Here is a 23,991-nt window from a genome sequence, read left to right on the forward strand (position 1 = left end):
AAGCGACACCCTCAGCCTTCAACCTCCGGGCTGGTGACCAGGCCTGAGCAATCGGAGGTCGAGCGCCGAGCGGGGCAGGGCGGGGACCGAGCGCGGACCTGGCTTGCTTCCCGCGGCGCACCTGCTTTGGCCGTACCCTGCCTCCCCTGACCTCCGCGGAACCTGACGAGCCTCCGAACCTTCCACAAAAGTGTGTCCTTGCCCTGTCGTGCGTGCTCTACCGGGGTCTCCAACTCCTCCTAAAGTCTCGAAGCCTTCTCCCCGCGGTGTCCAAGCCCTCCTCCCAGGGTCTCCCACCCTCTCCAGTGGGATTTCCAACGCTCCTCTCCCTGGGCCCATACCACACCTGAGTGCACTGGGTCCTGTTGGTGCTTAGTATCTGAGGCCTGCTGTTTAGTTTACAACATTCAGTTTCCCGTCCAGTGGGCAAGAAGTAAGATCTTAACCAGTCCTGTCAAGATACCTAAGATTCTGAATGAGTGGAATTAACAGTGAGGTTCATTCATAAGGATTAAGTGTGAAGAAGGTGAGTAATTTATTGATACAGAGGGGGTGGGGGTGGGGGGGGAAATCTGGACTCATTGAACAAGAAAAGAGATCTGCCCAACAATCCCCAAAGTGGGGAAATCAGATGCCATCGCCTGGCAACTTACCTAGAAGCCCAAGAGACTGGGACAATTGCAGATCTACCTACCGGGTTGTCTGATAGCAATAGTGACAAGTCTGAAATAATAACCCAAGTCTAAAATAATCATATTTCTATAGACCTCGTGCAGGAGGGAATCAAAGTAAAGAACTACACACTTGCAAGAGGGAATACTGACTTCTCTGTCTCCTTTCCCTTTAGGTTTTGCAGCAACTTACTTTGGTAAACAACTCTGAATGTGTCTGAATCAGGTAACATGTCGGTGTTCATTCCTGCTGTAGGGCTATAGAAAAGTAAGAAGATTTCTCTCTAAACACAAGGAAGCACACCCAGGACTAATACAGACTTCTCAGCTCAAAAATTTTTCTTTTAACTCTATTCTCTGGAAAATACATTTGGGTTATAGTGGGGGCGGGGGGGAGGATTGTTAGAGTTTTCTTTTTTATTATTTATTTTTTCAAAATGTAAAGCAACTCAGCTTTGAAACATTTCAGTTTTTCAAAATGCTTTGTCTTAAACTCATCCACTTCTCAGATGGCAATTTAGGTAATTGCCTTAAGAACTTTGTCATTGAGATTGTTTTGAATATAATATATTTTTTTCAATCAAACTGATCGATTTCTATGTGCATTATGTTATTTTCTCTGCTATATTATAAAGTCCCTAAGGTCAGGGATTTATGAATCTTTGCACAGAATGAGTAGTCTGAATTGTGGAGCTGAATATATGACCAATATACAGAGATTTTCTTTCCTTTTCCTGTCTAATTCTATGTGTTTTATGCTTCATCCAGATACCTCCTCTAGTTTAACATAAACTAGTCAGCCCTGATAAACTTGTGACTTATTTGTTTTTAAATTATCAATGGCCTATTTTAAATCCTAGACAGTTTTCTCTGACCTAGGATAAATTTTTACAGTTTCTCCTTCCCTGCAACCAAGCTGACTCAAACTCTAAAAATGCAAATTATTTTTAATACTATTTAAAGTAGAATAAAATTGAGGATCAGTTTTCTACAGAAGCATCATATTGTGGGGCCTGAAAAATGTTTAAGAGATATTTGCCTGTTTTCACTGGCATAGTATATATAGGATAAGACAGTCTTTAAAACAGAAAATTATTTTGCAGTCATTTGTATTATTGTAGATTATAGCCATCTTATAAGGAAACCAGTGCTGTATGACAAGGGTCCTTGTATTTGAACGTGGAGACAGACATCTTGATATATTTCATGTTGGTGAAATGAGTTTCCTTCTAGTTCACATCAGAATTGAAACAGACATTGGAAGGATATAACTCTGAATTTCTTCACTAGGAAGAAGTGCCCAGAAAAGAGATTTTTTAGTTATATGACTTCTCAAAAAATAGTGAGATGTCGGATTCCTCACCATTTAAGATGCGACTAGTTCATCTGGACCTGAAAGGAGCCCCACCAAAGGTCTGCTACCTCTCGGAGGTAAGAGCTCCCTTTCTTCTCTAGAGACTCACTTTGCCTCGGGTTTAGTTATGAAGTTGTGAACAGCATTCTGTACATACATTTTTGGAACACAACCATGGGTTCTGAGTTGAGGCGTGGTGGCAGCAGCATAGATCTTGAATTTCCCCCATATCTCCTCACAAAGCAGATAGCAACCAGGATAGCAAAAGGAAAAACAGAAAAGACAAAACCCCACAACCTCTGTTGTGAACCAAATCGTGTCTCCTAAAAAGATATGTTTAAATCCTAACACAGCGGACCTGTTAATGTGACCTGTGATTTAAAGATAGGGTTTTTGCAGATGTCTCTGATATTAGATGAGATCATATGGGAACAGGGTGAGCTCTAATCCAATAAGTGGTGTTTGTATAAGGAGAGGGGACAATACACACAGAGGGAAGAGGACATGAGGACAGAGGCAGAGACTAGAATTGATGCATCTGCACGCCCAGGAGGGTAAAGGATGCCAGAAACTCGCAGAATCCGGAAGAGACAGGGAGGATGCCCCTTATAGCCTGGGAGGGAGCACGGCCCTGCTGACACCTAGATTTTGGGCTTCATCCTCCCAAGCTGTGAGAGAACACATTCTTACTATTTCAAGCTCCCCAGTTTGTGATGACTTGTTATGGCAGCCACAGGAAAAGCATGTACTCTAAAACAAATGTAAGTTATCAGGGTTTCCCTGTGAATGCCAAAATGCAAGGGGCGGGGTCAAACCACAGACAGACAGCTCAACACTCCTGTGGGGTTAGCAGCTGGGCAGAGGATGGTAGAGGAAAGGTAAAAAAGAATTTAAGATCTTCCCTGGTGGTTCAGTGGCTAAGACTCCAAGCCCCCAATGCGGGGGGGCCCAAGTGCAATCCCCAGTCAGGAAGCTAGATCCCGCATGATGCAAATAAGAGTCTGCATGCCACAACAAAGATCAAAGATCCCATGTGCCGCAACTAAGACCTAGTGCAGCCAAATAAATACAAATAAATATTAAAAAAAGAAAAAAAAAATTCAGATGACTCCAAGACCAGGGAATCCACAAAATAGCCCAAAAAGTAAAGGTAAGTCAGAAACTGGATGAGATGTCACTGGCTCCAGATTGAGAATGAGTGCTCAAGACCTCAAGGCATTCCAAAATACTTTCCAGAAACTTCTTCCAGGAGGACAGAACCCCACACTCAGAATGCAATGTTGGGAAAAGACTCCATCTTGAACTGGGGAGTAACATTGAGGTAAAGGAGAGAGAAGTTTCAAATACTGGAGAAACAGGATCCAGAGGGAGTGAAGACTGAGTGCTATGGAAGTAGCTGCACAAAGTCCATAACTGCTAATCCTTTATGTAACAGCTGCAGAGGGAGCCCTGGGCTGGCCCAGCTCCATCCCAAACATAAGAACCTGCTCTCCAAAACACAAGAAAACAAATCTCATTGTAAAATGAGCAATAGGAAAGGAGTGTGGTTGTGCCATACAAAAAAACATTGCCAGAAAATAGAGGACCATGATTTGAGTAACAGTGAAGGTGCACCAGCACCATGTGACCACAAAGCAGATGGCACAGTTCTGTAATATTTCAAAACAAGATCAGAGATACTAAGAGGCTATGGAAGAACAGCATGAATTAGAAATAGAAACGCCCAGTCCCACATGCTGCAACTAATGACCCCGCGTGCTGCAGTGAACATCAAAGATCCCCCATACTGCTCTTAGAACCCACGGTAGCCAAATAAATATCTTAAAAAGCACAGAAAGCGACAGCCAGACAAAAGTAGATTGTGAAAAGATTGCCTCCAGACTCAGGAATGAATTATAAGAAGAAAAAAAAAATCAGAAATAGAGACTAAACTAGAAAAAGGACAAAAGTGAATAGACACCATGGGAACCAGTGTTGAGAAAGCAATGGCAGAAAAGAAAAAAAAGTCAAACGTGAAGAGATAAAAGCACTGTGACAAATGGATAGGTGTGAAAGACAGCAAAGAAGAGCCAGTTTGTGTGTAGCTGGAGCCCCCTGCTGTTGCTAACGGACAGAGTCAGGTTCAGACAACAATTTCTTATTCATTTCATTACCTGCTGCTGCTAACAGTCAGTCAGGTTCAGACAACAATTTCTTAATCCTCCTGTTTCCGAGGATTTGCTGGGTGGCTCCCTCAGGCTGAGCTTAGCAGCCTGTCAGCCACCCAGAGCACTGAAGATCCCTACCAGCCCCAATAGAAATACCAGAGAGGCCACCCAATGGTCAGATGGCTAAAGGCTGCAAGGGAAACCAGGAGCAAAAATGCTGCGGAAAATACGGAAATGCTATAACCATTATGTGTCATTTGTGCAAGTGACTGACCTGGGTTAGTTTGACTCCTTTCCACAATCAGCCTCCTCTTATAATTTGCAGTCAATTGTCAATGACCTACTTTATAAATGATCTTAGCTAATTCCTGGTCCGAAGCTGATTTCCTTCTATCCAGCATGCTTAAGAATGTTCCCATGTTCCTGGGGAAAGAAAGCTTTGACAGCAACATCAGCGAGAGTGCTACACATTGTATAAAACTTGTAGTGGCCCTTGTCTGGAGGTGGATTTATATTCTAAATACTTGCAGGAGCCCCACCCCTGCCTGTGATGCCAGGCTAAAAGAGAATCTCAGTGCTGTGTACAGTAGATACAGCCCTAAAAGTCCTGGAGGATAGGAGTCCATGTTCTTGAGATAAAGGTGGAAAAAGAAGTGGGAGAGAACCAGGGCAGGGACCCTGTAAGCACAGAGGGACAACCTCTTTCCTCCTTCATCTACCTCCTCTAGGCTTCTTCCAGGCGCTCACCACTAGCCCTCCAGAGCCTATAGGCTCCCATCGCCCCAGGCCGCCCCTTCCCTTGCCCCATGCTGCAAGTCTCATCCAGATGAGGTGCCGTCTGACCCTGCTTGCCCAGCCGTCCCTCCCCAGCTAAGCCACCAGGCAGCTGCTATTCTATAGCAAGCAGAAACCCTGCCCCTTGTGTCAAGTGAACACGTCACTACATTTGTGTTTAGTTGGCATAACACAGAGTACACATTTCAGGTGGAAAGTTTCCAGGAGGATTATCAGTCCAAAGATCAGCAATAATGCATGTCCATCAGCTGAAAGAATGAGTCTGTGACCTGCATGTGTGTCATTTTCCATTCAAATAGTCATTTTTTCATGACGTTTCTGTCTCCTCCCCAGATTTTCCCCCTGTTCCGTGCCCTGGGTGCAAATGGCATTCTCATTGAGTATGAAGACATGTTTCCCTACGAGGGCCACCTGAGGCTGCTGAGGGCCAAGCATGCATACAGGTACCTGAGCTGCCAAGCAGGGCAATGCCTCTGTAGAGAAGATGGGATGTGCAGGGCAGCAACCTGGAGGGGAGGGCGGGGAGGGGAGGTAAGAATTGTTAAATGCATGTTTTTAATCATAAAAATAAAGCACGTTCACTGAAGAGAATTTGGAAACGTTTAAAAGAATATAAGCATCCATATTGTCAAAGCTATGGATTTTCCAGTAGTCATGTACAGATGTGAGAGTTGGACCATAAGGAAGGCTGCGTGCCAAAGAATTGATGTTTTTGAGCTGTGGTGTTGGAGAAGACTCTTGAGAGTCCCTTGGACTGCAAAGAGATCAAACCAGTCAATTGTAAAGGAAATCAACTCTGAATATTCATTGGAAGGACTGAAGCTGAAGCTCCAATACTTTTGCCACCTGATGTGAAGAGCTGATATATTGGAAAAGGCCCTGATGCTGGGAAAGATTGAGGACAGGAGGAGAAGTGGGCAACAGAGGACGAGGTGGTTGGAAGACATCACTGACTCAACGGACAAGAGTTTGAGCAAGCTCTAGGAGATAGTGATGGTCAGGGAAGCCTAGCGTGCTGCAGTCCATGGGGTCACAAAGAATCAGACATGACTTAGAAACTGAGCAACAACAACCACAAATGATCCCCCAGAAGGAAGCGCTGTGATATGTTTCAGTCTTGTCTGTGGATATGAAATGCATGGAGGACACTTTGACAGGTGTCCATGCAGAAGAAGGAGGGAGGGTCTTTAAGGCCCTAAGTGGGATCTTTATCAGAAAAGTGAGGATTAAAGGGGAAAGGATCAGAATCACGGAGAAGGCAATGGCACCCCACTCCAGTACTCTTGCCTGGAAAATCCCATGGATGGAGGACCCTGGTGGGCTGCAGTCCATGGGGTTGCTAAGAGTTGGACACAACTGAGCGACTTCACTTTCACTTTTCTCTTTCGTGCATTGGAGAAGGAAATGGCAACCCACTCCAGTGTTCTTGCCTGGAGAATCCCAGGGACGGGGGAGCCTGGTGGGCTGCCGTCTGTGGGGTCGCACAGAGTCAGACACGACTGAAGCAACTTAGCAGCAGCAGCAGCAGATCAGAATCAGGAAAGTCAGATAGCGTGGTCATGGGCGTACCCCATTTGGCTTTAAAATTATGGGTATCCATGTAAATTGATAACAAATAGCCCAAAAGAAAATTGGACAAAGAACATTTTGATCCCCCCAAAAGAAAGAAGTATATGGTAATAATAAAACAATGAAATGCCATTTTGGCTACCAAATTGGAGAAGCTTTTAAAACAAAATAGTCCTCTGTGTCCACAAGGGTGAGCAAAAACTAGCCTCCTGCTGGTGGGCTGTAGAGCAGCCTAACTGTTCTGGAGGGTGGCTTGGCTCGATGTGATAGAACTCCCAACACGTGCCTGTGAGTGGGAAGCAGGAAAGGTGTGCTCCAGAGCATTAATGTGGTGATGGCAGAGGTATTTGTGTTTCTTCGTACAACAAACATGTTCTGTTCCTTTGTTTTTAAAAGTGAAAAAGGTACCAGGGTTCCAGTGAAGCTTGAAAAAGGTATATTTAAAGATAGAACCTTATGTAATAGTTCATTTGTAAAACTGATTAACTTTAGAGATGGTTCAAACACAGAAATTGAGATGAATTCATAAATGACACCTCAGAGTAGAGTGGTCCGGGGCCCTTCCCGGATGGCATCCTCAGTAGTCTCAGTAGCAGGACGTTGACCTGGACGAACACTCAGGCGTGCTGACAGTGACTTCCTTCCAAGGGTTTTGTCCATTTATAGATGGATAAACAAATGCATGCATGCTCAGTCATGTCTGACTCCTTGTAATCCCATGGACTATAATCTGCTAGGCTCCTCTGTCCATGGAAGTTTTCCAGGCAAGAATACTGGAGTGGGTTGCAATTTCCTACTCCAGGGGATCTTCCCAACCTGGGGACCGAATCCACGTCTCTTGACTCTCCTGCATTGGTAGGCAGATTCTTTACCACTGAGCCACCTGGAAAGCCCCAGTAGATGGGGTTACAAACCCTCTCAGATGAGTCACTCCACCTAGTCTTGGTACTCTATTAAAGGGGTCACCAGCCTTTTCTGTAAAGGGCCAGACAGTAGATATTTCAGTCTGTGCAGCCCATCTCATCTGTTACAACTGTTTGTGAGGCAAAAGCAGCCACAGTGGGCCATGAGTGGGCATAGCTATGACCCAATAAAACCCTATTTGTGGACACTGAAGGATGAATTCCATACAATTTTTGTTCTTTTGTTACTCAGTTGTGTCTGACTCTTTGCCACCCATGGACTGTAGCCCTCCAGGCTCTCCAGTCCATGGGGTTTCCCAGGCAAGAATACTGGAGTGGGTTGCCATTTCCAGGAGGTCTTCCCAACCCAGGGATCGAACCCATGTCTCCTGCACTGGCAGGTGGATTCTTTACCGCTGAGCCATCAGAGAAGCCCTCCCATTTAGTTTTTGCAGGTCACAAAATGTTATTCTTCTCTTGATTATTCTCAACAATTTTTAAATGTTGAAACCAATCTTAGGTCATGGGCTGTACAGAAACAAGCGGTGAATTTACCCTCAGGCCCTGTCTTCCCACCTTTGTTCTAGACTATGATTCCTTGTGTGGCCCAGTTTCTGGTAAAATGACTTTAGCTTCTTATAGAGTTTGAGTCAGAATAGCTGGTCAGAAGTAAACTGTTACTTGATGACGTAACAGAGCATCGTTTTCCTGAACTGTAGCATGGAAGTCTTCTCTGAAAGCTTAAGAATACCTGTTGGGCTTTTCAGAGTTAGTGACCCTACTAGTTTCCTCAGTAGAGTCCCCCAGGAACCTGACAAGCGGGGATTGGGAGCCTAAATGGAGGCCAGCCTGCACCTCTTAGGGTGGTCTTTGTCTCTCTAGCCCTTCGGAAATCAAAGAGATCCTGCACCTGGCCACACTGAATGAGCTGGAGGTCATTCCCTTGGTGCAGACATTTGGGCACATGGAGGTAAGTGGGAGGAAGGGAAGTTACCTTGCACCCAGGTGTGGGGTTCAGGGATGCACAGGCAGGGCTAGCCACCTGCAGGGAACAGCTCAGCGCTGCACAGAGAGGCTCTGTGAACAGCTGAGGAGCTGTTGTCTGATAAATCCAACATCTAGGCCCTCTCAACGTCAGTTTCCATAGACTTGTTTTTCCTTTGAGTGTCCATCCCACTTGCCAGTTATTTGCACGTCTCAATTTCTGGTTGACAATTGGACATTTCAGATCATATGTTACAGCGAATCTGACTTCTTCCCCCATGGGTAGTTGTAAATTGCCTGGATTTACTCTGTCTCCCCAGATGTGTGTGGCCACAAATGCCTCTGTTAGGTTTTTATTCTTGTTTTTACTTTTTGCTCTTAGGGGGTCACTCTTCTGTCTTGACAGCTGGTGATTCCACGCAGGTTGGGCAGTAGTTGTGCCCAAGCCCGTAAGGCTCCACGTCATGCCCCAGGGGCTGGGGTGCCACACTTAAGAGCTCAGCCAGTGCTCAGTCTGCCGTGGCTCCTGCTTTCCACCCAGCCCTCTCAGGCCTGTGTGTGTGTGTGTGTGTGTGTGTGTGTGTGTGTGTGGCCCCAGCCAGCTGGTGTGAAGGAGAACATGTGTCACCTCTGTGGTTCTGTGAGGACTGCAGAATTCAGAACAGTTTGTCACTCTTACTGACAGGTCTCCAAGGACTGGGTTTACCCACATCCAGCTGCTGGTGGTGCCCAGCCAGGGTGGGGCCCTGGGCAGAAGCTGCAGAATCTCTGTTTTTACCCAAAGTTGTGGCGGTCTTTCATGAACAAACATTTCCCAGTTTGTTGTTCACCTTTGGTTGGTTTCTGGAGGCCTGAAATTGTTGTTTTTGACAAATGGTTCCACTTTGTACTTGTTGTGTGTGTGTGTGTGTGTATGTGTGTGTTGGGCAGAGCGGTGGGGAGTGGGTAGTTTGCCAGCCTCTTCACTTGAGCAAGAAGTCCACCCACATGTAATTCTGCTGTGAAGGGAGACTGTCTTGTCCACTTTCTCACTCAGCCTAGTTAGAGGTGGAAGGGAGAAGGGCTGTTGACCAAGCAGCCTCGTTGCTCAGAGCCCTGGCTCCGGTGCCCAGGGCAGCCCCATCTGGCCCCCCTGGGAAGTCTAATAGACACGAGGCTGGCAGGGTGCAGGGGCAGGAGCCCAACTGCGGGGAGCTCGGGCATAAGCTTCTCCCCAGGGTCGCCAGCTTTCCTATTGTCTCCCTGCAGTTTGTGCTGAAGCATGAGGCTCTCACTCACCTCCGGGAAGTGGCACGTTTCCCCAACACCCTGAACCCCCACAAAGAGGAGTCCGTGGCACTGGTCAGAGCCATGATCGACCAGGTGATGGAGCTGCACCCGGGCGCCCGGTGGTTCCACGTCGGCTGCGATGAGGTGGGTGCCTCCCCTTGCCAGCAGGCGACTCCCCTAAATCTGCAGCAGCCCCTTCTCTTCACCTCAAGGTCACCTGCTCCCACCTTGTGGGGTCTTCTCTTAAATAGAAAAGTAGCTCCAGAAATAAAGAAAGGCTGGCTGAGGAGATGTGCCCCAGTGAGGGCCGTGGTCCCCGCTGACAAGTGATCTCCCGTGGGCAAACCTGCTGAGCCAAGCAGGGTGCAATGGGGTGCAGGCACCCACGGGACAGCAGAGCAGCCCCTAGTTACTGCACGTTCATGTCCTTGGGGCCAAGGTGGCCATGAGATTGAGCCGGTTACTTTTCTCCAGGTGAAGCAGTGCATTTTCAGACAGTGGGAGAAGGGAAATACCACTTTAGGGTCATGGAGCACTGGCTGGAAAGGCAGTTCCCAGGGGTGCCCCACCTTGTCCTCAAGAAACACAGGATCTTAGGAAGATTACCAGCCACCGAGCAGTGACCCAAAGACCTCTGCTCGTCTGAGCTCAGGCATCTGAGCTAGGACAGTGGTTTGTGGACATTTTATTCCAGAGTTTGATCCTCTTCTTCAAAAAAACCTTTTTTTAAAAAAAAATACATGTAATATAGAATTTACCACCGAAAGCGATTGAAAGTGAACAGTCCGGTAACTTTTCAGTGATTCTCAGTGTTGTGCAGCCCTCATCCCTGCCTAGTGCAGGGCCTCTCATCTCCCCACCCACCCCCCGCCCTCTACCCCTGCATCCATGTCTCCTTTGCATCTCTGCATTATCCCCCCGCCCCAGCACCCCGTAAGTGAAATGCTGCTGCATGCGTGGGCTTCTCTCCCTGGGCACCTTCTCCAGCTTCATTCATCTACATGGCAGCTGAGTGATATTCCAGCGTGTGGACAGGCCACGCTCTGTTTATCCATCTTGTGTTGCTGGATGTCTGGTCATTTTTACCTTCTGGCTCTTGTGGTGCCCCTGTGCCCAGGCTCAAGGGAGTCTTTGAGCTGAGTTTGGGTGTTGGTAAAGAGGCAGGGGCGCCCTTCACCGCCCCCTCCCCATGGGCAGCTTCCCCGAGATTCTCCCAGGCCACAGCATGAACCTGTGGGTGAGGATAAGTGGTCCCGGGGCCAACCCACCCGTGTCTCCTCCTAGGTCTACTACCTTGGAGAGGGTGAGACCTCAAGACAGTGGTTGCAGCAGGAGCCCAACAGCAAAGCAAAGCTGTGTCTGTCCCACATGGAGGCGGTGGCCAGCCACGTGCGGGCCCGGTACCCCACTACAACGCCCCTGATGTGGGATGACATGCTGCGGGACATCCCAGAGGACCAGCTCTCAGGTCGGCAGGGCGCAGCCCTGGCGGGCGGTGGGTGGTGGTGGTGGTGGTGGTGGTGGTGCAGGCCACGCTCAGCAGGGGGGCTTCCTGGTGCCACGAGGAGTGGAAGCCAAGTGCTCCGAGCCCCCAGCTGCTCAGGAGAGACCTAGACCCTGTTGTAGAGCTGCAATGAAGCTTCTAGTTCCAGACCATCCTGTTATTAGGACCACTTTCACGTGTTTCTCATATGACAGTGCCATTTCCCTAAAAGGTCTTGCAGGAGTGTGGTTGTGAGAGACCTGACCTGGAGGGTAGCATGAGGCCCTGGGTCGGCACCGACCGTCGGGAGCAGGGGATGGGTTCGGAGCAGGGGCCCCCAGCAGACCATGAGAGCACCCAGTGCTTCTAGGGTCCTTGGCCTCACACGCCTGCACTGCCAGCCCTGTAGGGGCTCCACTGAGGTTCACACTGGCTGGTTGAGGTAAGCAGAGGCCCCCCGAGCCCAAGCCCAGCAAGGCCTAGCTTGAGGCTTTGGGGTGAGATGGGGAGATGGCCACACATGCTTCTGCAAGGTCCAGGTGTCCTGGCTGCAGCCGTTACCACGTGTGGCCACTTAAATTTTAATTCATTATAAATAAGTCCGCTTAGCAGTGCATTCCTGCTGCACCTGGGCCTGCCCCGCGTGCAGACAGAGTGCAGCTCCCTCCCTTGAGGGACCACCAAGGCCCATGGCCTTAGCAGCTCCAGCAGCGTCCAGTCACTTCCAGAGCTGACTGGCCTGGCGGCTGCGGCGTTTATGACCAAACGCTTAGTGCAGTACTGAGTCTGTACTTGCTGCTGCTAAGTCACGTCAGTCGTGTCCGACTCTGTGCGACCCCACAGACGGGCGCCCCCAAGGCTCCCCCATCCCTGGGATTCTCCAGGCAAGAACACTGGAGTGGGTTGCCATTTCCTTCTCCAATGCATGAAAGTGAAAAGTGAAAGCGAAGTCGCTCAGTCGTGTCCGACTCTTAGCGACCCCATGGACTACAGCCCACCGGCTCCTCCGTCCATGGGAGTTTCCAGGCAAGAGTACTGGAGTGGGTTGCCAGTGTCTTCTCCGGAGTCTGTACTTAAATCCATTTTAATGCAAGAAAGGAGGGCTGAAGGCTGAAGGGACCCGCCCTCATGGCCTCTCTCCACTCCTAGGGTCAAGGGTGCCGCAGCTGGTGGAGCCTGTGCTTTGGGACTATGGGGCCGACCTGGACCTCCACGGGAAAGGTCAGTACCAGAACGGAGCCGGGCGGTCATGGGCTCCTCTTGGTTTTCCCCACAGACAAGCATGTGTTTTGGGCTTCACAGCTACACCTCGTCAGGGCCTGCCACTCACACCTCTTACTTGCTCACCCAGCGCTCCTTGTGGAGAAGTACCAGAAGAGCGGCTTCTCCTGGCTCTGGGCCGCCAGCGCCTTCAAGGGGGCCACAGGAGTGAACCAGAGCCTGACCCCTATTGAGCACCACCTCAGAAACCACCTGCAGTGGCTGCAGGTGGCGGGCAGTGTGCCAGCGGACACGCTGCGGGGCATCATCCTGACTGGCTGGCAGAGGTGAGGCCACGGGGGGCCCAGGGATGCCCTTGGGAGGGTTGAAGCGGCTCCCGTCACTCAGGACACATGGCCCTCCTCAGCCCATCCAGTCTGGGCCTCAGTTCTCACCTTCTGTCAAGAGGAAGCAGCCAGCACTCTGAGGAGGGTGTGGGAGGACCAGCCGCACAAAACAAGCACTTGGGGTCAAGCCCCTCACACCACACTGCTGAAGGGATGCGGCTCAGGGTGTTAGCACCCCGGGGCACTGGCCCTCCTGGTGCACGCTCTGTCTGCACCGTGCGTGTCTCTGCATGTTCACACCACCCCAGCCACTTTGGGAGAGGCATGAAGACAGACCTCAGCTCATTCAGAATTTCACACCATCTGAAAAGTAGAGTTACAAGTTAACGCCTGGTCCCAGGCAAGTCCTGGCCTCAGGTCCCATCCTGAGGGGGAGGCCAGGGGCCCCAACACCAAGAGCAGGAGGCCCTGACTCCACGGGAGGCAACCGGAGGTGGGGCTAACTGCTGACCCTCAGCCCTCACTTACAGAGCTGAGTCAAAGATGAACTTCCAAGAATTTCAAGGTGGCAACTGCAGAGCATTCAGCCCCGGCAGGTCCCTCTGGGTGGGATCTGAGTGTGACTGCCAGCTGCATAACCACAAAACCAAGGAAGCTTCTGGAAGCAGCAGAAGCTTCTCGATCCCTGTCCTGTCTCACGGTGGCTCATGCCCGAGCATCCGCTGAGTCCCTCTCCCGCGGACTTAGGTATGACCACTTCTCTGTGCTGTGCGAGCTGCTGCCCGTGGGAATCCCGTCCCTGGCCGTCTGTCTGCAGGCACTGCTGCACGGTATGGTCCCCTGCTCCTCCCAGGAAGCCAAGTGCCGGGGCCCCCAACTGCCACCTCCACCTGGCTGGACTGTGGTCTTACAGCCTGGGTCTTCAAGCCTAAACCCAAGACAGAGGCCAGGAAGGTAGAGGGACGGGCTCCTCAGGCAGAGTGAACCCACAAGAAAGCTCATGGATAGGGTGCAGGAAAGGGCCCGTCTTCACTGGGTGAATATCCTGAATGCCCAGTGCCAGTGGGTGTGGCCCGCAGCTCCCTCACTTCTGGTTCTCATGAGAGCAGCCAGGTGCAGGCAGAGATGCTTAGAGATGGACGAAACCAGCAGGCGTGCTTGATGGCGAAGCCCTGGTTAGGTAAACTCCCATTTGAGACCTGATGATATATGTGCTGTTGGAGCAGAAAGATGTCAAGGTGGTTGAGGAAAGTGAGGACTGAATAGTGAACACGTTTAGGATTGTGCTGAGCCACAGGGATGTGGAAGGACAGATACTGGGACTCTACCCTTTTCTAACCTTCCTGCCAGGCTGCTGTGGCCTTGGGCTCATCCATCCCTGAGGTCAGCATGTGTGCGGCTGGACCTGGCCAGCGGTCCTTCTCGATTGTTTTGCCCACCACCCATGCCCAAAGGTCGGGAGGTCCAGCCAGCACGGGGTCCAGGCCACCTCTTCCAGGGGCCTCTCTGACCTCCGTCTATGTTTGGTTTCAGGAGACTTTGCTGAAAATGTCAAAGCAAGAGTGGAGAACTTTCTTGGGATTTCGAGCCTAGAGGAAATGAGTTTTAGGAGGTAACACTCTCACTCCCTGCCCTGCCTCTCCCCTCCCATTTGAGCCTTTCCTCAGCACGGCGGCTCCCCGTGCAGTGAGGGCGCCGGCTCCTTCCCTGGCAGCGACATTCTGGCCCTCGTCACACAAGTCAGCCTCCACCTGTGCAGCTCCGTGGACGCGCTGCTGGAGAGGGACAGGTGAGCAGGTGGGGGAGTGACCCCCACCACCTCCTGGCAGGGCAAGGGACAGCTAATACTGCAAGGAAGCTTCCTAGGTGGAAGCTTTTAAAAATCTTTACCAGATTTTCAAAGGTCTTATTTTACAACCACCGAGGCGGCCTTACAAGCCACAGTGCACCCACCTGTGTGTGTGGATCTGCCCCCCGCCCCCTGGCCCCCACCCCACTGCAGGTATGTGACCGGCTGGTTCAGCCCCTACCATCGCAGGAGGAAGCTCATCCACCCCGTCATGATCGAGCACATCCAGCCCCAGGCACTCAGGTAGCCCACGGCCCGCCCCACTGTGTCCATCCCCGGCACTGCCCACCCTCCACTGCGCTGGTAGCCTTCTGGACGAGCTGACTAGGTATCACAGCCACAGACTCCTGGGTGACCCAACTGAATCAGCTGTGCCCTAAGGTGTTACGAGAAGCTTGGACATTCCTGCCTGAGAGGGTTGAGGGTCACCAGACGCCCAGAGCCGGATCTGGGGCTCCTGGTAGGACCAGACTGCCTAGGGCTGTGGCCGCATGTGTCACCGTGGGGACAGGGTCCCAGCCGGCCTTCCCCCCGCTCCCCCAGCTCTGTGAGCAGAGGCCAACACAGACTGTCCCCACTGAGGATAAGATGCCTTCAGCTGTCACAGCAGGTTCATGCACCAAGAAAAACCCTGCCGGCCAGTTGTGAAGTGCCTGCTAGTTACAAGGTCAAACTGACAGTCACTCACTGATTCCCAACCACCTTATGAGGCTGGTGCGAAGGGCCCAGTTCCATGGATGAGTAAACTGAAGCCCAGGATGTCCTGACCTGTGGGGTTCTGGAGGCTCTGAGGTATGCCCCAGGGCCCTCATTGGGCAGGCTAACTGTCTCGCTGGTCCTCAGTCTCCTGGCCAGGTGGAACGCCCTCGCAGGGGAGCTGGCGGCTGCCCTGCAGCGCGTCTTCTACCCGGACACGGTGGAGGAGTGGCTGGAGGAGAACATGCACCCCAGCCTGCGGCGGCTGCAGGCTCTTCTACAGGACCTGGGTGAAGCGGCCAGCCCCAGGCAGGACTCAGGTCAGGACCCCTGAGGGGAGAGGCCAAGCACAGGCTTTCAGCAGCCCTGCACCCCTGTCTAGCTGCACCCAGCCCCAAGTGCCACTCCTGAGTCCTGGACAGCCGTGCCAGTGGGCAGCACTCAGAGTAAATATGGAAGGAAAAGGCCTTCTGGGCCTATGCAGTGATCAGCATTAGAACTTTCTTTTGAAATAAAAGAGAGTGGAATCCAGAAATCATGCTACTAGAAATTTGAAAGGCTTCATTACTACCCTGGCCTGGGCTGCTTACAGTGGGGCCCTCACAATGCTCCGGAGACCCTTCTCACCCAACCCAGCTCCTAGGGAGCAGAGTCAGCCAAACATTTTCCCTCTGGTCCTGGAGCCTCCTCCAGCCCTGGGACGAACACACCAGAAACCAGTGTATGGCATGTCACACCTTTTAAGAGAAAAGCACTCCAGATTTAACCATTTGGAAACCTAACTTTGCCATGTTTAAATGACTGTCCCCATAGGTCTGGTTGGCAGCCATTACTTAGAAAGAAGAGGATCTCATTTCTCTGAAGTTGCTCTCACCCAGGCAGCCTGAGAACCCTGGGTCCATGGGTCTACCAGGCCATTCCCAGTGTGGAAGCCTTGTAGGTTTCCCCAGAGATGCTCTTGGCACGTGCTGTACCTTGGAGGGACCTGGGTTCAGAGAAAGCAGAAGAAAACCAACAATGCAGGTGAGGGTCAGTGTGGCTGGCACCCAGATGCCATGGGGGTGGCCGCAACCAGCTGCCCAGGCCCTGCTGAGGGGCAGTCATGAGCCTCGCCCATTCTGGCCACATACAAACAGGCCCAACCACCAGGGTTTGAGAGAAGCTGGGAATACAGATTCCAAGGGATGGGTGCAAGTTTTTAAATGCTGCTAGAAGCTAGAAGAGAAAACCTCTGCCTACACTGGGAGCAGGGACAGGAGGTTATCCTCCCTGTGAGAGCCCAGCTGCAATCCTGATTGTGATCTGGGCAAGGCAGCAATGAGAGGTGGTATGAAGTGAGATCTTAATTCCCTGCCCAGAACTGAACCTGGATATCCTGGATGAGAGCCAGCAATCCTGGCCATCAGACTGGCAAGGGCTAGAAGGCTAGAAGTTGGTTTTCCATGGATCTTTGCCTCTGGTGAAAAATGCATTTATCAAGGAGGCAAAAACTGTTAATGCAGGTACAAAGTTTATTGAGACTTAGCATAACAACAAGCGGAAGAGCACATGGAGAACTGGTTGTTGAGAAAGAAGCAAGGCAGAGATGCACGCCCAGAGAGAACGGGTGTGGGCATCTCTCAGGAGGAGCACTGGAAAGGGGCGGTTAAGTCATTTATATAGGTCAGTTCTTCCAGGTCTTTACCTTCAGCCAGTTATCTGGTTTCTTTTCCACACCTGACCTACCCTGAGATGCTCCTTTGGGTGTGCATGCACCTCTCAGCCAAGATGAATCTCCAACTGAAGGCTTCTGGGAGGAGCAAGACTCATTATGGCCTAGCATTATCCTGACTTTTAACCCCGACTTGACCTTTCTGTGTATGTGCAGTGTCTCCCTGGTCCCACAAGAGGGAGGAGTGGACATCCCTTAATCCTTTACTCAAAACAGGGTTTTGCCCCTTTGTCTTTGCATGATTACTACCCTAAGGTGTTTAAGAGAGACAAACACTGGCTATTTACCCTGTTGTTACTTCCATTCTGGAGCGCAAACAGAAGGCCAGCATCTGTCTCCTGCCTCATCTGGACTCGAGATGAGCCATTGGGGTTCTAGAGGCCTCACTATGGCAACAGCACACCAATCAAATGGGCCCCTTGGCGTGCACCCTGAGCACCAGGAGCTCACGGGTGAGCACCTCACTTCTGACCACTGAGGGCGTCTGGCTAGTGGAAGGGATGAACATGGGGAACAGGGAAGGAGCTAGGATCCACAGAACAGGCGGAGACAGCATCCTCAGAGGCTGACCCAGCCAGGCCCCACACCTGCCTGCTGAAAGCTTGTTGTAACCTGCAGGACTGAGTCCTGGCAAGACCCTGACCCAGAGAGCTCAGTCCTATGCTTCGTGCCCTGGGACCCCGGGTGTCCTTCCCATTTCAGAGGCCTTGAGCCCCACATGGCTAGCAGGTCTGGCCTGTCCACACCAGGCTACTGCCCCAATGGGCTGATTCCAGGAAGAGGCACATCAGCCTGCAGAGAAGATCCCCCTGTGGTTTCACTTGGAGGACAGAAGCAAGCAGCAGGAATGGCTGAGGGTCCTGCCCTGGGGCTGCCAGGGACACAGCCAAGAGCCGAGGAGAAAGACTCCCAGGCAGCCCATCAGTCCTGCTGGGGCCCCATCAGAACCCTGCTGAGGGGTGCCATGGAGGTCAGCTCTGGTCTCCGGGGCCGTCAGCCTCACTGTCACTGCTCTGAGACAGCTCCACAGGACTCTCCAGGCGGTGCAGCTCCAGGAAAGTAGTGATAAGCTTGGCAATGGCTTCCACATCACTGGTCCAGGCCGCCACCAGGAGGGAGGACGGGTCACCGTGGCAGAAGTCCTGGCCTCCAGCAGGAGCCAGAAGACCACGCCAGCCTCCTCACAGGCACTGCCCTCCAGGGTTCCCGCCAGGACCCCACCTTACCCGGTCCCCACCCTCACCTGACCTTAGCCCAGGCCTCTCTGCCACTGGGGACCCCTGATGTGCCCCTCCCCTCTCCGTCCCTGCAGGGACCCCTGATACCACCTAGCAGGTGGTACCATGCCTGTCCCCCCAAGCCCCACTTCCTCCATGTTCCTGAAGCCTCTCTGCCCTGCCACAGTCCCTTATGAGGGCCACTTGCCTGGGGGCAAGGGCATAGTGGGCAGCCCTGACCCATCGTCTCCCGTCCTCGGCTTACCTGCGGTGGCCCATGACAGCACTCTGGGTGAGAGGGTGGGAGAAGCCTGTGGCGAACCGAAGCACCACCACATAGCCCTTCCCGAAGTACCGGACCTTCTCCTCCTCCACATTCACATCCCGGATGTCACTGAGCAGGACCACCACTGTGGGCGGGGCAAGGTCAGCAGCCATGTCCCCCGCCCACCCTGCGCCTCTCGCCTGGATGCTGACACAGTGGCTTTGGGGACACAGTGGCTTTGGGGGCACAGTGCAGAGGATCAGAGCCTGCTTGTCATGAAGGAGTGCGTGTCACTCCAGGTCGGAGGCCCAGAGGATGCCGGGACCCAGCCTTAGATGTCATAGAAAGTGACCACAGCACAGGGTCCTGTGACTGCCGGTTAACATCCAGTCTGAATGAGAGGGAACATCCAGCAGGCCTATTGCCTTGAAAAGCCCACCTGTCTAACACATCAGGGGCTGGCTAAGCATGGGACTGCCCAGCTTTCTGCTTCATTTTCCTCAACTGCTGGAAAATGCCTTCCTGGTCTCTAGTGGCCAGTCACTGAGCTGGGGACTACCAGGCAATTTTCTTTGGGCCAGGGCACATCTGGGGACACAAAGCATCCATGAGGCAGGACACAGCTCTGGTCACCAAGCAGCCAGCTTCCCCCTTCCAGGTCACGCAGACGCTCACTGCCTTCTGTCCACCCCAGAGTAACCCATGTCCTGTTCACGCCCCATGCCTTACCTTGGTCATGGCCTGCTCTGCAGAGAGTCAGCAGCTTCCTATACAAGCTGAATGTCTTCAGCACTACCTTCCCGGTGCTCTTGTTGAAGACAGCTTCCTAGAACGCCAGCCACAAGGCAGTCACCTGGTTGCTGGCCTGTGCGCCAGTCTAATACACGCAAACTCACCAACTGTGTCCCCACCCTCCCCAGAGCAGGCACAAGGAGGCACCCTCTTCCTTCCTATCCCAGTCCAAACCCCTGACCCCTGCAGCCAGACCCTCCAGGATCTCGGGTGTGCAGAGAAGCAGGTACTTCTCTCCACAGTTGAGAGAGGTGAGCACTGAGGATAAGGTCATCAAGAGAGGGAACAGGGCAGACAGCAATACTGGGGCCAGGCAACCCAAAGGCACATGAGGAAGGACAACAGGGAGGTGGGCTTGCCCTTCTAGGAGAACAGCTTCAGAAGATTCTGTGGCCCACAAATGGTCACAAATAGGCAACGCCCAGGGGCCAAGTCAAGCTGGCCAGAAACCACTGGGCTCACATTTCAGGATCGGGGTGGAGGGAATTAGGCCCCTGGAATCTTTCTTCCTTTGACGAGCCCTGCAGGAAAACCCAGGAGCCCCAAAGCCTGGGCACCCTTCCTGCATCAGCCTCACCTCCCAGTCCTCCAGGTTCTGCACGGCCACAAACAGACAGCCCGTGACGTAGAAGAGCTTCCAGCCCAGACTATCTGGGGAGCAAACACAGGAGACAGCCATGGGCAGGTAGTAGGGGGACAAAAGTCAACATGCCTGCACAGGGTGCCTCGGCCCAGAACAGCTGCTTCCCAGACACTCAGCAGGAGTGGCCCCTGGGGGCCCAGCTGACTGCCCATGCCTCCAAGGACATCCCACCCCTGCCAAAGCCACCTGGCACTGTGGGCCCTGTCACACAGGACAGGATGTGGTCCACCAGCTCTGCCCTCAGCTCTCCACCTGGGTGACTCCTTGAGGTTACAATCATGGCACCAGGTGTGAGAGCAGAGATGGGGGACTACTTCCAGGGACCTGCTGAAAGCATAGACTATACCTGCCACAAGACCTGAGGCAGACATGAGAATGCCTTTCTGTCATTTCATTTTTGTCATGTCATTTTATGACATGAAAATGTTGATGTAAATGAATGCAAGCTGTGGGGGACACACCAGCACACGAAGGTGAGACCACGCCTGCAAACCATTTAGAGGCAGAAAGTCAAAGTGTTAGTTGCTCACTTATGTCCAATTCCTTATGACCCCATGGACTGTAGCCTGCCAGGCTCCTCTGTCCATGGGATTTCCTAGGCAAAAGTGATTTCCTAGGCAAAAGTGGGTAGCCATTCCCTTCTCCAGGGGCTCTTCCCAACCCAGGGATAGAAACCAGGTCTCCCACACTGCAGGCAGATTCTTTACCATCTGAGCCACCAGGGAAGCCCCATTTAGAGGTGGGGGCAATCCCCAAAATCATGCCTGTCAGATTACAAATGACAGGGTTTCTTTTTTTTCTCTATTTTCTAATCAGCTAAGGAAGCTCCTAGGGGTGGGGCGGGGCAGATGATGTTCCTCACCTCCACTGTAGTAGGCAGCAGCCAGGCCGATCGACAAGATTCCTGTGGGGAGAAAACAGGTACCTTCCCATTGGGCCACCACTAGCCCAGAGACCACCTCCTCCCAGGACCCTCAGACCTAGGTAAGCAGCCCCTTCCTGTTGCCAGGGATGGCTAAGAGCAGGGAGCAGGGGGCAAGAAAACCGCCAGGCTCAGTAGTTGTGGAAACAACCAGGAAGTCTGTTTACAAAAATGTTCTACATCAGTCACAGTATTCACTGGTCACATGTCTTTGTTGAGGTTCCAGAGCTGACAGGGGAACCAGAAAGAGGAACCTGATGTGGGTTTCACCCACTGACAGCACATTGTGTGGAATGAAGACAAGACTGCAGGTGAAGAGTCACGACCCCGCATGAGACAGAACAGGAAGAGTCCCGGGAAAGAAGGCCCAGAGTCAGGCTGCCGAAGGTGCAGCAGCACCTCCCCTCGCACCACAGTTCCCATCGACATGTGCAGCTGCCCAGGGAGTGCAGGGCAATGGGGATTGACAGGGATAGAGGACCAGGGGCCTCCCCACCCTTACTCCTTACTGTCTCCATCACACAGGCCCTGACTTACATCATATACGGGAGACTGGGTGTATGAAAGCAAGCGAAAAAGGAAATACAGGGACCTCACAGGAGCATGGAGACTATTAGCCAAAGGATGTTAAATGGTGAAAAAACACAAGACTGATCATCTGTACAAGCACTCGAAAAGGATAAAAGCTGGAAAGACATAATAGTTGCTATTTCCTGGGGTAGTAGAACCAAAGAAAATTTTAATCTTCATCCTTTTTAAAGTTGGATTTTTAACTTGAGAAATATGAACATCCTTACCAACCAGCAGGGACCAGGATCTGATGCCTGGAGCCCTCTTCAGATGGAGGCAGGAGCTGGTGCGTGTCTCCACCTGCATATACATCCCTGAAACGTGCTGCGACCACCTTCAACAGGAGACCACGGCGCCTGGGGAAGGACACAGACAGCTGGAGCCCTCGGGCCACTGCTAACAGACAAGAACCCAGCTCCTCTCCAGGACAAGATACCCAGCTGCCCACTAACAAGGTCCACACAGGTTCAGGAACCAGTCAGCCTGTGTTGACTGCAGTCTCTGTGGTCAGGCAAATCTACCCCCCAGGGACCCATGTCCTCTGTAAGGAAGGTTCTTTGCACAGATGTAATGGCTGCACTGGGGCTATGTCCCCTGCTCTGGCTCACAAAGCATCAACACTTGATCATCACCTGTCCACTTCCTACCTGGAAACCTCAGTCTCTTGGAAACCGTTAGCCCCCAGCAGCCTTCAAACTTCTGGCACCCTATCAGAACGTACCAGAACACCCTCATTTCCCTGTACAGGCCTATGAAAAAGAGAACTGAAAGTCTCATCATGGTTTGATGAGAGGCACTGACCGAAAAAGTCAGCTCCTGCAGCTGCGGAGACAACAGTCCGCACCCAGCGGAGGGTTTGGACGGCCAGGAGCACCGGCTTAATGAACGAGTCAGCAAAGGGGACTGATCGTCCACACGTGGAGAATTCTGCCCTGCACGATGCAATACGTTCAAAATGCTGGCTCCAGGGGCCCCGTTTTGGGTAGCTTTTCAGGTATTCTCTGTCAAGTTAAGTCAAATTTCTGACAACAAAGAGTGGATTCAGTTCACACAAACGAAGCCAAGATCCTGCGATAGCCCCGGCTCCCTCCCCTTGACATGCTTCGCCTGTCTCCACACGCGACTCGGCCGCCCGCGGGGCGAGATCACTCCTGTCACCTGCAAGAGCCACTTAGGACACTCTCCACTGACCCTTGCGGCCACACTGTGCACCCCTCTAGCCTCGAGCGCTACCAGGCCCCCGGGGCATCGACCCGGGCCGGGTCCCAAGACCGCGCTCCCGGAAGGACCTCGGCTGCGGGAGCCGCCCCTCAGCACGCCCCGTGCCCCCCAACCCGCAACCGTGGCACGGTCCCGGCACTCACCTCGGACACAAACCTGCAGGCGCGGAGGCGGGACGGGCGGGACCGCAGGACTTCAAAACCCGCCGGCCTCCAACTTCCGGAGCTGGGGGCGGGACCAGCTGACTTCCGGACCCGCGGGGGCGGATGGGACAGTAGACTTCCAGACTCGGGGGCGGGGCGAGGCGCGCGGGTCTTCACTTCCCGGGCCTCCACTCAGCCCTCGAGAGGAGAGGACTGGCGGGGCTATAGAATGAGGTTGGCTACCAATCAGTAGAGATTGCGGAGGCTGCCACGGGTTTTGCGCACCCCGGCGCTCAGCACAGAGCGCCTGGGGTTGCAGTCTTTAGAAGATCAGCAGAGGTAAGTGAAGTTGTAAGCACGAGACAGCCATTTAAGAAGGTAAGAAAACGTGAAGTATGTATTTAAGCTCACAACAGATACATACAAACATTAGGGTAGATTCTGTAAAAACTTTAATGGGAAGCATCAAAATAGAACTAAAATAGTTGTTCGTGGCTTGGAAAATTATTGTAAAAATGTGAATTCTCCCAGCTTGCTCTGCAGATTGAATTGCGAACCCAGTAAGAGTATCAACAGGTTGAAAAATCTGCACAGCGCTGCAAGGCACTGTGGAGGAGGGTAGGGGAGAACTAGAGATCCTTGACCCCTCAAAAAACTCAGTGTAGCTAGGAAATTCACCTTTTCGTGAGGGCAGTTTTTCTGCTCCTCCTAAACTTGCCCCATTGTTGGGGAAGGAGGATTGTAGTAAGAGATCGTATTCTCCAGGAATACCTTGAAATGCCCGCTTAGGTGGCTTCCCTGCTCCACTCTTCAGTAAAACACTCATAATGTACCGCCACGGCCCCCAGATGAGGCTCCAAGCAGGACCCTGATTTGCCTATTTCCCACTAGAGAAGGACTCTACCTGAAACAGAAGAGCCTCCACCACACAGCCACTGCCCGCATCAGTGGCCTCCACACTGGGACAGTCAAGATGATCTACAGTGTGCTGCCAGAACATACTAGAGCTTGTATTCCTACTTATTTTATCTTTTTATGTCTATTCTCATGTGTCCTATAATTTACATAAGATTTATACACAGTGTATAAAGAAATATACACACATGGGTATGCATAACCCTAGATGTTTTACCAATACAGGCACGATGTCAAAAATTGGGGGATGACTTTTCTATTTCACCAGTCTCTATGTACTCTCTGCCTGTGGTTCAGAATCACCTGGTGGGGCTGTTGAAACACAG

General features: G+C 52.1%; 2 protein-coding genes across 6 annotated transcripts; one reads left to right on the forward strand and one right to left on the reverse strand.

Moving 5' to 3' along the window:
- The first annotated feature begins 23 nt into the window (after positions 1-23).
- HEXD (hexosaminidase D) lies at positions 24-15,804 on the forward strand. 2 transcript variants are annotated; one of them, XM_006053375.4, is made up of 14 exons: positions 24-526; positions 848-897; positions 1,962-2,102; positions 5,301-5,410; positions 8,321-8,408; positions 9,671-9,835; positions 10,976-11,159; positions 12,324-12,395; positions 12,526-12,721; positions 13,469-13,551; positions 14,255-14,333; positions 14,409-14,510; positions 14,724-14,813; positions 15,414-15,804. In XM_006053375.4, exons 3-14 carry the CDS (start codon positions 2,019-2,021, stop codon positions 15,598-15,600), a joined length of 1,440 nt encoding a protein of 479 aa, XP_006053437.1. In that variant the 5' UTR covers positions 24-526; positions 848-897; positions 1,962-2,018; the 3' UTR covers positions 15,601-15,804. The 2 variants fall into 2 exon arrangements, with proteins under 2 accessions (XP_006053437.1, XP_044794677.1); XM_044938742.1 differs by lacking the exons at positions 24-526; positions 848-897; positions 5,301-5,410 and having other exon boundaries at positions 1,968-2,102.
- A 953-nt stretch (positions 15,805-16,757) lies between these two features.
- Positions 16,758-22,893, reverse strand: LOC102410583 (cytochrome b-245 chaperone 1). Of its 4 annotated transcripts, none has more exons than XM_025279787.3 (7): positions 22,751-22,892; positions 21,614-21,742; positions 20,757-20,798; positions 19,829-19,902; positions 19,189-19,285; positions 18,460-18,604; positions 16,758-17,055 (listed from the first exon to the last, which is right to left on the reverse strand). In XM_025279787.3, exons 2-7 carry the CDS (start codon positions 21,696-21,698, stop codon positions 17,025-17,027), a joined length of 474 nt encoding a protein of 157 aa, XP_025135572.1. In that variant the 5' UTR covers positions 21,699-21,742; positions 22,751-22,892; the 3' UTR covers positions 16,758-17,024. The 4 variants fall into 4 exon arrangements, with proteins under 4 accessions (XP_025135572.1, XP_006053438.1, XP_006053439.1 ...); XM_006053376.4 differs by having other exon boundaries at positions 16,758-18,069; positions 22,751-22,889; XM_006053377.4 differs by lacking the exon at positions 22,751-22,892 and adding an exon at positions 22,188-22,373 and having other exon boundaries at positions 16,758-18,069.
- Positions 22,894-23,991: the final 1,098 nt, after the last annotated feature.

The sequence above is a fragment of the Bubalus bubalis genome, chromosome 3, assembly GCF_019923935.1.
Source record: "Bubalus bubalis isolate 160015118507 breed Murrah chromosome 3, NDDB_SH_1, whole genome shotgun sequence".
Lineage (NCBI taxonomy): Eukaryota > Metazoa > Chordata > Mammalia > Artiodactyla > Bovidae > Bubalus > Bubalus bubalis.